General features: G+C 41.9%; 1 protein-coding gene across 5 annotated transcripts in view; it reads left to right on the forward strand.

The window, feature by feature from the left end:
• GNB4 (G protein subunit beta 4) overlaps positions 1–10,182 on the forward strand; it is a 56,277-nt gene that overhangs the window by 40,900 nt on the left and 5,195 nt on the right. For all 5 annotated transcript variants that reach the window (XM_072344327.1, XM_072344329.1, XM_072344328.1 and 2 more), the window contains 8 exons: positions 3,613–3,711; positions 5,067–5,105; positions 5,845–5,951; positions 6,526–6,589; positions 7,295–7,457; positions 7,668–7,734; positions 7,820–8,021; positions 9,215–9,431. In XM_072344327.1, coding sequence (XP_072200428.1) covers positions 3,655–3,711; positions 5,067–5,105; positions 5,845–5,951; positions 6,526–6,589; positions 7,295–7,457; positions 7,668–7,734; positions 7,820–8,021; positions 9,215–9,431 — 916 coding nt within the window. In that variant the 5' untranslated portion in view covers positions 3,613–3,654. The remainder of the gene's footprint in view (positions 1–3,612; positions 3,712–5,066; positions 5,106–5,844; positions 5,952–6,525; positions 6,590–7,294; positions 7,458–7,667; positions 7,735–7,819; positions 8,022–9,214; positions 9,432–10,182) is intronic.

Genomic DNA, 10,182 nt, shown 5'->3' on the forward strand with positions numbered 1-10,182 from the left:
TTGTGTGTTACCAGTTTAGCTCACTTGAGAGAGAGCTGCAGTATTTCTTGGTGCCGTTTTCCTATATTTAGCAAAGTGTTATAGTTAGCATTCCTTATGTTTAGCCACCTGTGTGATCGCTAGCAGGGATGATTGCATGGGAGTGAATCGTGAAGCCTCCTGCCTTGCTTTCTGCTGCTGTATGTTTACTGTGTGTGAGATTTTCAGCATATGCACTGAAAAAATGGAGAACTGATACGTCTAGTTGAGCACTTCAGTTCTGAAGGACTGTTTTTTTGGTACAGAGTACAGTTACAGCTTGAGTGATCCTTTAGTTGGGAGCTTTTTAGGCTCCAGGCAGTCAGACTGTTCTTTTTTTGAGTCTCCTTAGTCGACTTATATCTGTTACCAAAATAGCAGTGCTTTGTTGTGGGGAGGAGTGTACTTACACTCTTCTGCTTATTTTTTTTTTTTCCCTGTCTATATGGTAATTTTACATGGGAACAAGATAAATGAAGATATTTTTTTAAAGAAACCAAATTACTTACGATCCTCATTTGTAAACTGTAATCTCCTCTGGATAGTAATAGCTGTGCTTTGCAGCACCGAAGGCTCCTATCACTCTGTGCCTGACCGTACAGCCACCTGCCCAGTGTCAGCTGTTTCCAGAGCTGCATCCTACTCTGCTCCTGAGTCAGCAGCCTTCCGGCCGGCAGCACAGGGATCCCCCTGGCATGTGGAGCTTCCCTGATCCCACTCAGGCCGTGCTCACCTGCTGCTCCAGGCGGCTCCTGGCTACGGTACATCGTGTCCTTGGGTGCGTTTGGAAAGAGTTTTCGCAGAGAAAAAGCCAGCCTTTGAGTCAGCGTGCTACAGAGAAAGTACTTTCAAGATGAGAACTTGGAGTAATTTGCCTCTACCTGCCAATAGAACGAAGAATTAAGCCATTAGCAAATGACACGGCTGCTGAGTCAGGATCGGGATGAGGGATAATTTGTCTCTGGAGCACTCAAGCTTGTTGGTGGCTTTTGTGACACGGGATGTGCTGTGTAATCGTAGTTAATTATTTTGCCTTGGGAGGTGGCAGTTTATTTGGGTATCGCTCAATTCGCTGATCCGTATTCTCCGAGGAAACCTGCAGGGAGCAAAGCTGAGCCTGCAGGGACACAGCTTTAGGAAGGGCAGAGCTGTGCCACCGGGCTGAGCAGTGGCAGCTCCTCACTGCTCGCTCCCGTTACTGCTGGCACTTATGGGAAGCTTGTGGTGTCCTTGACCCTGTTTCCTGACTGCTCGACTGTGTTGCAGTGATATACCCCCTGGCTAGTGGCATTATTAAAAAGTTCCTGCACTTCCTGTTGCTTATCCCCACCAGGCCTCTTTGCTGCAGCAGGTACTGTTCACAGTACAGTGTGCACGTTGGCAATTGCACTGGAAAAGAAGCATCTGGCTTCATCTGATTTGGGTAATGGTCTGCACAAGCAGCTGCATCTTAACTATGGCTACTTCTCTTTTTCTTGCTTTTACCATACTGTAATATCAGAAACATCAAAGTCAGAGATACCTGCACACAAATTCCTGCCTTGCTGTGCTGATTCTGGCACCGGCCGTGTGTTCATGTGGTGGTTTGCCAGCAGCTGCTGAGTTAGTGCACATCTGGGAAAGGATCCGTGAGAGCTTCCTCCTCGCCCACTCCATTTCCCCCATTTCCTGTGGGCATCTCAAAATAGCATTAAAAAAATCCCAAGAGGAAGCATCTTTCTCACAGTTCTGCTAAATACTTAATGGTGAATGGCCATTAGAGCGTACGTGCTGTCACGGTGTCATCTGCAGGCAGCCAGCCCAGCAAAGAGGTTGGGATGTACTTCAGTGTGATGGTTATGCTGTGCACTATGGTGTTTATTTGCTGTAGTACCCCTGTGCTTATCTATGGCTTAAGAGTACCTCAGAATTTGATGTTCAGCTGCTGTGAACTGCAAAAGAACTTCAGTCTGAGCTTTCAGTTAATCTGGGTTTTGTAGTTGAGCTGACTTGGAGGCTGTTGTGTTTGGTGAGGTATAGATTGACCTCAAACCACTGCAGCATCCCTGCTGAGCAGTAACACCAATAATGGCCTTGCACACTTCAGGATGTACTGATATTGCTAGGGCTTCTCAGCTAAAAGGAATGGGATCTTTTTGTTGTTTCTTTGTTAAAGGAAAGGTAGGAAAAGGCATTGTCCTTTAATTGGGATTGATCCATTAGGATTGGTTCCAGAGATGGGTGAATGGAAGGGTTTCTGAAGTTGGGTTGTGTCCATGCGTTGCCATGGTACGGCTGTAATGCTGTTTAAGCTGCTGCAGCATCATATGGAAATGGCATTCACAATGGGCGGTGCAGATAGTAATGGCATTATAAAGTCATTAACACTGACTTCATGGCTGAAGTGCAGAGTGATCATCAGTGGTCTGTGAGCACCTGTTTTCTCCTACACTCACAGTGTTAGCTGTCGTTAAAAAGGTGCCCTGACTTCACCTAGCTGTGGCCGTTGTTCTGACGGAGGTACTTTTCTGTGGGCTCTAGGACAAAAAGGGGAAAGCATCTTAAAAAGGAAAATATGATGCTGTTGGAACTGACGGTGGGACCATGTTTCATAGTGGTACAGTTTAGAGGTTCAATTGAAAAACTGAAGTTAAGAAAAGGAATAGATTAACAAAGAAATACTGTTTATTTTACTGTAGCAGGAAGTGTCATACCTCTCAAACATGTGAATTGTTAAGAAGTCCAGGGCTGGTTGTTGTATTGGTAAGTGAACTGGAAGGAAAATCTTCTGCTGAAGGAGATGGTTGAAGTCTGTACATGTGTCTGGACTCCTGTGTCACTTGGTTGTATAGCTCTAGTGGGGATAAGGAGGAGAGCTGATCTGAGGAAACTGTTACACAAGCTGAAAAATGTTACGTGCAAAGTCTGTATATTTTTTAAAAATATATCTAAAAACTACCCTGAAAGTGTGCTTACATGTGGCCTTGTGCTTTTGTGAACAGTTGCTTTGTGTCCTTGTTGAGATGGGAACTGCTGTGGGTTGCTGTGGGCCGTACCGGTGTGGAGATGTTTTTACAGATGTCTCTTTATAATCTCTTCCTACCATGTAGGTGCTTTATAAATGAAAACAACATAGCCACGAAAATACAGAAATACAGAGAACCTCTTTGAGCCGTTGTCTATGATTTAAGGTTTTCATCTTAAATTAAAATGAAAACTGCTTTGTGTATTGTGTACAAAGATGCTCGATCACAACGCTGTTGAGCTTAAAGGTTTTTAAGTAACAACTTCAGTCTCTGCTCTCTGTTGCCATCTTGGGGTGAGGACTGACATTCTGGGAGGCGGCAGGGTGGATGAGAAGAGCAATGCTACAAATACATTCAGTAACGTTTTTTAAAGTACTGTGTGGTTTTTTTATTTGTTTGGTTTTATATTCAAGATACACTCCATTTAACTGCATTTTTCATTACAATTGAGGACTGGAAATAACTTTGGTTTTGTCGAGGTAATTATGCATTGTACTAAAGGAGTACCTATTTGGAGCTTCCTTAAAAGCAGAACAAATATAGATGCATAGTGATACTGAAACTTATTTCTCCTCCTCCTCATTGGCAGGTTTTCTTCACCCGTGGAGTGTGAAATAGAAACTGAAGCAAGATGAGCGAGCTGGAACAGTTACGGCAGGAGGCAGAGCAGCTGCGAAATCAGATCAGAGTAAGAATTGCTAATTCCTTATTTTTCTCCCTTTAAGAAAAGTTGCTTTGTTTAGTTCAGATCATGTTCAGAAACTATTTTGTGTTGAACACCTTAAAGGGTTTCAGCTAAACTAAACAAACTTGTTTAAAGTCCAGTGTATTTCTTCCTGTGGATGAAGTCAGTCCTGTGCTAGGGGATTTGCTGCTCTGGTATTTTAAACCCCTCCTGATTCCAGACGTCGACATTTCATAAATATTTCTACAGTTCAGACACTTTAAAACATAAGTTGAGATGACTTAATCCGCTCTGAAGCTTGTTTTCTGGGAGGAAGGCTGTAAAGGGTGGTTATAGTAAACACACTCCGAAAATTGTTGAAGTTGTATATCAAGCAGCTCTTGAACAAGATCCTTAAGAATTTTAAGATCTCAGTTTGAATGTATCAATTCAGTTCCAAAATGTGTAAGTAAATGTTTCTGTTCCTTCTCTCAAAGATGGCGTTGTCATTAGCACATAGATGGAACACTTCCTTGGGCAGAGGGGCACACAAATTAATGGTAAACAAGGGCCATCTACCCATGTTGGATGCCTACCTCTGTAGTTGCAGAACTTGAGCCTTATTTGTAGAAATTACTGGGAACTGGGGAGGCTCTTGTAGTGGAAATGCTGAGTCACAGCCTGAAGCAGTGATTGATCACCTGGTGGGAAGACAGGGCCAACCCAGGGCAGCTCAGGTGCTTGCAATGCAGTTGCATGACCAGAAGGGGTAGATTCAGGATCCATCCCTTCCCAGACCTCATTTAAGACTTGGTAGTGGAGACAAAGGTATCTTACTTGAGAACCTTGTCTACCTGAGGCCTTCCAGCAGCAAACAGCTCCTTTCCTTCATTTCTGTGTCCATGGCTGTCACACTTGGGCTTGTTCTCATTTGCTGCAGCCAAAGACTTTGCCACTCTGCTGTTATCACTGTGCTTTTAGTCACATTAGGGTGTTACAGCTCTTGTGGTTGATCCTTCAGTGTTGCTAGAAACTCTACAGCACAAATTGAAGATAAAACTATTTAAATTTAAGACAGCTATTTTAAACCATGTTGTCACACCTGCTGTGACAAGGGAAGTGAATGCAAGACTTGCTGTTTATGTATAGTATGTGGTTGGTATTTCAGCTGGATATTTCCTTTCTTGGCTGCTCAGCACCCACCGAGTGAGCACAGGGAAAGGGGCTGGCTTCAAATGCTTTTTAAGCACTTATTTTGTAGAAAGAGAGACTCAAAGGTTGCTAGGACATAACTCTCCTTAAGTCCTACATCTCCTGCTCCTCACCTTGGTGCTCAGTGTTGCATTTTGGATTCAAATTGTTCTGTTCTTTTGTTTCAGGATGCAAGGAAAGCATGTAGTGACACAACTCTTGCTCAGGTATGTTCCAAATCTGCGCATAGGCTGTTCCTTCATATTGAAATAACCCCTGTAGTTTATGGCTGTAACATGCTTCTGTTCAGTAACAGGAAGAATAGCAAAACAAGCATTTGGAAATGTACCACATGTATATATAGTTACTTTGGAATTGTAGGTGAATGAAGTGAAGCAGTTAGAAAGACAAGTTTATTTTTACCTTCATGCCTGACCAAACAAACAGCCACACCAAAAAAATCCCAACCAACCAACCAACAAAAAGAGCCAAACCCAAAATGCACTTAGTATGTCCTGATTCCAACTTACCCTCTCAATAGAATGGGTCAGCTCTTTTAGGACTTGCTCTATTTAGGATTTGGGCAAGTGTCTTTTAGCTGTGCTTTGGGAACAAGAATACTTGGCATTTAGAGTTTGCCGTGCTTGAAAAAGTAACAATGCAGTAAATATTAGAGGATTTTCTTCTCTTTGTTTCAATAGAGAACTTCCAGATTTGGTAATTTGAAGTTGTCTCAGTATTACATCATGATACCTTCAGAAGCTTTTTAAAGTTCCAGTTGTAGTGATTATGATATTATTCTCTTGTAAAACTTCCCCAGTGTTGCATGGTTTCAACACTGATAATCCTTTTCTTCTTATCTGTTGCATGCCAAGATAGCTTTTTTTAAGCAAAGTTTGAGTGTATTTAATTATCATGTATATAAAAATAGTCCTCAGTATCTCAAGGGTTTGTATTTATTTTTAGATCACAACAAGTCTGGACTCAGTGGGTCGAATTCAAATGCGAACGAGGCGTACGCTTAGAGGTCACTTAGCCAAAATTTATGCTATGCACTGGGGATCTGACTCAAGGTTTGTATAATTGGTCTTTAAACCTGCAACTTGAGGCTTAGAAATAAGACTGTCGACAGCATTGAGCTTTGTGAGGGATATGGCACAGACTGTGCCTTCAGAGGGAGGCCACGAGCCATGACTAGGATTCAGATTAAGACTTTTTAAGTGAAAACTTCATTGAAAAGGATCTTCATGGGTACAGCAAAGAGAAGTTATAAGGCTTCTAGGAGGGAGTTCTGTCACTCTGCCTTAGAGCAAGCAGTGTTCACAAAGCTTTGTGTTCTGTTCCCCTTTGTGTGGATTTATTATACTCCGAGTTATTTTATTTAGTTTATGTAGTTGTTTTTCTAAAGGCATGAAATGTGTTTTGTTTTTTGTCCATTGTAATCCTGAGCCCTTTTGGATGCAGGTTTGTTCTGTGGGGTGACATACGGTTCTTTGCAGATTTTCCAACAAACGTTGCACTTAATTAAAGAAGAATGGCAATAGTGAAAGTCTTTCTGATTCACTTGGTAATCATGCATGATGTGTGTCTGTTTTGAGTTTTATTTTTGTTTTATAATAACTTATTTTACTCTGTGCTTGTATTTAGACTACTAGTCAGTGCTTCACAAGATGGAAAATTAATTATCTGGGATAGTTATACAACAAATAAGGTATTTATAATCCGCGTCAATAATTAATGCATAATTTGTGTGTTTGCAAGTCAAAAATGACATGTTCAAAAATGAACAGCCTAGCTGTTCAGTGGAGATACGCTGTAGGCTGTGTTTCAAATTAATAGTCCTTGGTGATACATAATGTCTTTAGCTTTTAGCTGTTTTTATCTGCCTCTGTGATGATGTTTATTTAACTGATTTGGCTTTAGATTGTAGAAATAGACAATGTCAGAACTTAATGCTTTGGCTGTGAGGTCGGATGGGATGCGGGTGGAGAAGAAGCTGTTACAGCAGGAAAACTTAGGCAGAGTGTGGGGCAGTGATTTGTGGCTGTAAACTGTCCGTGGGTCCCATTTTGTAACCCGTCATTCAGAAACAGAAGAACTGCACAAAGAAATCTCACCTGAACAAACAAATGTTGTAGATGTTTAAGTTCAGAATAGCTTTACTATTAAATAATGTTGCACAGGAGTTCTGTATCAAGAACTCAAGAGACACGGTGGTGTTTTTCATCCTGATATGTATGTGAGCATAGGTTGCAATAAGTTCTAAAAAAGAAAAAGGAAAAAGATAGAGAATTTATGCTGAACAGTCTGTGTGACGTGTTTCGTCTGCTGCAATCCAAGAATTGTTACGAGTGACTGCAGTAAAGCATGAAAGCAAAGGTGTGATGTGGCACTGATGAGCTCTGTCTTTCTGAAGATGCACGCCATTCCTCTGAGATCCTCCTGGGTGATGACTTGTGCATATGCACCGTCTGGCAACTACGTGGCCTGTGGTGGATTGGACAACATCTGCTCCATATACAATTTAAAAACCAGAGAGGGCAACGTGAGAGTGAGCCGAGAGCTGCCAGGGCACACAGGTCAGCCATACGCTTGTGTCGGCTTCATTTTCTGCCTTTGTGTTTTATTGCATCAAGTGAAACAGTCTGACTTTGAGGTGTATTGCGAACTGTGAAATAGTTTTGTTGCCTTACAAAGTAGCTGTGAGAGAACTGTAGTGGCTGCTCTTGGATGGTAACCTTCAGCTTAAGCTCTCACATCTGACATTTTCGTAACTGTTTTGTTTTTAGGGTATTTGTCCTGCTGTCGCTTTTTAGATGACAACCAAATTGTCACTAGCTCAGGAGACACCACCTGGTAAGTTTTTTTTCCTCTATATTACTTGCTTTTTTTTCTGCCCGTAACCAACTGCATTGTGTTAACGCTGTCACTTTGTCTGCAGCGCTCTGTGGGATATTGAAACTGGTCAGCAGACCACCACGTTCACTGGGCACACTGGCGATGTAATGAGTCTCTCTCTAAGTCCAGATATGAGGACTTTTGTTTCGGGTGCCTGCGATGCCTCCTCCAAGCTCTGGGACATCCGGGATGGGATGTGCAGGCAGTCATTCACAGGGCATGTGTCAGATATCAACGCCGTTTGTGTAAGTGAATGTTTGTATTTCTGCATGGGAAAGAAGCGGGAGAATAACAGCAATAGGTGCATGGATTTAGCTCATAGTCTGTTGTTACCTTCATTTAAAATCAATGACTTAAGGTGGAGACTGTTGAATTATGCATAATGAAGATTGTCTAATAACCTACGATGCAGTTTGTAACTGAATTACTACTGTTATCAGCGATGCATTGAAGTGGTTTTGGAATAGCTTCAGCAGTGTTCTTGTTCAGCTACTGGGACTGTACTTTTTTAAGAAGCAAAGAACTGAGGATGGGAACTTTTTGCAGTGTGACGGAGTGTTAAAACTGAAATAGTAGATAAATACGATGTGCTGAGAGGGAGCAGAATAGCCAAGCATCCTCATCTTAAGCCTTTTTGTTACATAAAAGCGTATGTGGTGTTTTCTATTGGAGATGTGCTGGAAGGGAAAGTTACAAATCAGTGCTTACGTTGGATGTTCATCCTCGGCATAATTTTGTAATATTTATAAACTGGATTATATTTCCTCTCTGTCATAGTAACACTATGTTCTGATCTGCAAGATACAAGCTCTGATAAATAGGGAATGAAATCTAAGCTGCGTCTGTTTTTGATAAACATGAAAAATTATTAAGGCTGAGAAAATACCAAAGGCATGACCTGTAGAAAAACGCAGCTCCTATACTTAGATCTGAATCCTGAGATGTGTTGAGCTCTTTTCATTCCAATTTCAATCATTATGGCTGTTGTAAGATGGACTTAGATTTGGAGTAGATTTTGGCAATTGAATTGCTTGTTTGCAATCTTCTGTCTTGGCTGAGCCAACCTGGCTGACCATCTTAAGAGGGAACACAGTGTACACTTCACATAGGTCTTCCTGGCCCCCAGCCAGGGCACAAGTACATTTTGCTTCATTTCATGGCAGTTAGTTATGTCCCTTTTGATGCCTGTTGAACTGCATGCTGGAACTTGTCAGTGTAAAAGCGCAGTCATTCAGGTCATACCTGAACTATTCTAGAAGTGTTTAATTGTGTAGCTGCACAGGTAGCATAGTCTGCTAACAAGCTGTTTTTATTCAGTACATCATTCTGTCTTTGCCTGGTCACCCTGCTAATATCATATTGTGATGTTTTTGAAATACTGCATGAGAAATGGTTTTTTTCTGATGTCAAACACCTGTCTCTCAATTATAACTTCCAGTTTTTCCCCAATGGACACGCGTTTGCTACTGGATCAGATGATGCCACTTGCCGACTCTTTGACCTGCGTGCGGATCAGGAATTGATGATGTACTCGCATGACAATATCATCTGTGGAATCACTTCTGTAGCCTTCTCAAAAAGTGGCCGCCTCTTGCTAGCAGGTTATGATGATTTCAACTGCAATGTGTGGGATACTCTGAAAGGGGAGAGAGCAGGTAAGTGCGTGTGACTGCAGTGAGCAGTGGTGGGTATTGGAAATCTGTGCAGGGCTGGTTCGCTGTCAGTGCTGTTGCTGATATAATGACCTCTGCTTGCTTCCTGCCAGCACTGTTTTCTCTTGGAATGATACCTTTCCATTTTGTTGCATTTGGTTGTATCTTCCAGTTGTTTCAGTGCATTGGCCATATTCTGTCTCTGTAAGAAAGGTAGCTCTAAAGGTTAAGGAACAGCCACCAAAGTTGCATTACGTGTGTGGGAAGTTTATTTTGCTGAAATGTACAGAACTGGGCAATACAAAATGATGCATTTGCATTGATTCTGGCACCTGTCACAAGCAGTAATGCTTCTGGTGACAGGAAAGTTGTGCTCAGATAGAAGTAGTTTACAGTAGACCTTTTGATTTGAGGACTTTGCTTGCCTGCTGTTTGGAGGGAGGGGAGGTGAACTTTCTCACTTGGTATAATAGCTTAAACAGTGAAGCAGTTCTGAACCTTGACTGCAATTCAAAATGACAGTATATCCTTCTCCCTAAGGGATGCAGGCAGGCTAAATTTTAATAGACATGGATGCAATACCTTGAGAGAGGAGATGAGTGCAAGAAGTGCTCCAAGAAAGCAAAAACGATGTGAAGAGGCAGAGTAGTAGTGCTGTACGAGCGTCTGTTAGTCTGACGTGATACATGGCGGATTTTTAATCCTTGGATTTTGCAAAACTGGAGCAGTTTTAAGGTAGTTCTGTCTCTGTGGT

This window comes from Excalfactoria chinensis, chromosome 9, assembly GCF_039878825.1.
Source record: "Excalfactoria chinensis isolate bCotChi1 chromosome 9, bCotChi1.hap2, whole genome shotgun sequence".
In the NCBI taxonomy this organism is placed as follows: Eukaryota; Metazoa; Chordata; class Aves; order Galliformes; family Phasianidae; genus Excalfactoria; species Excalfactoria chinensis.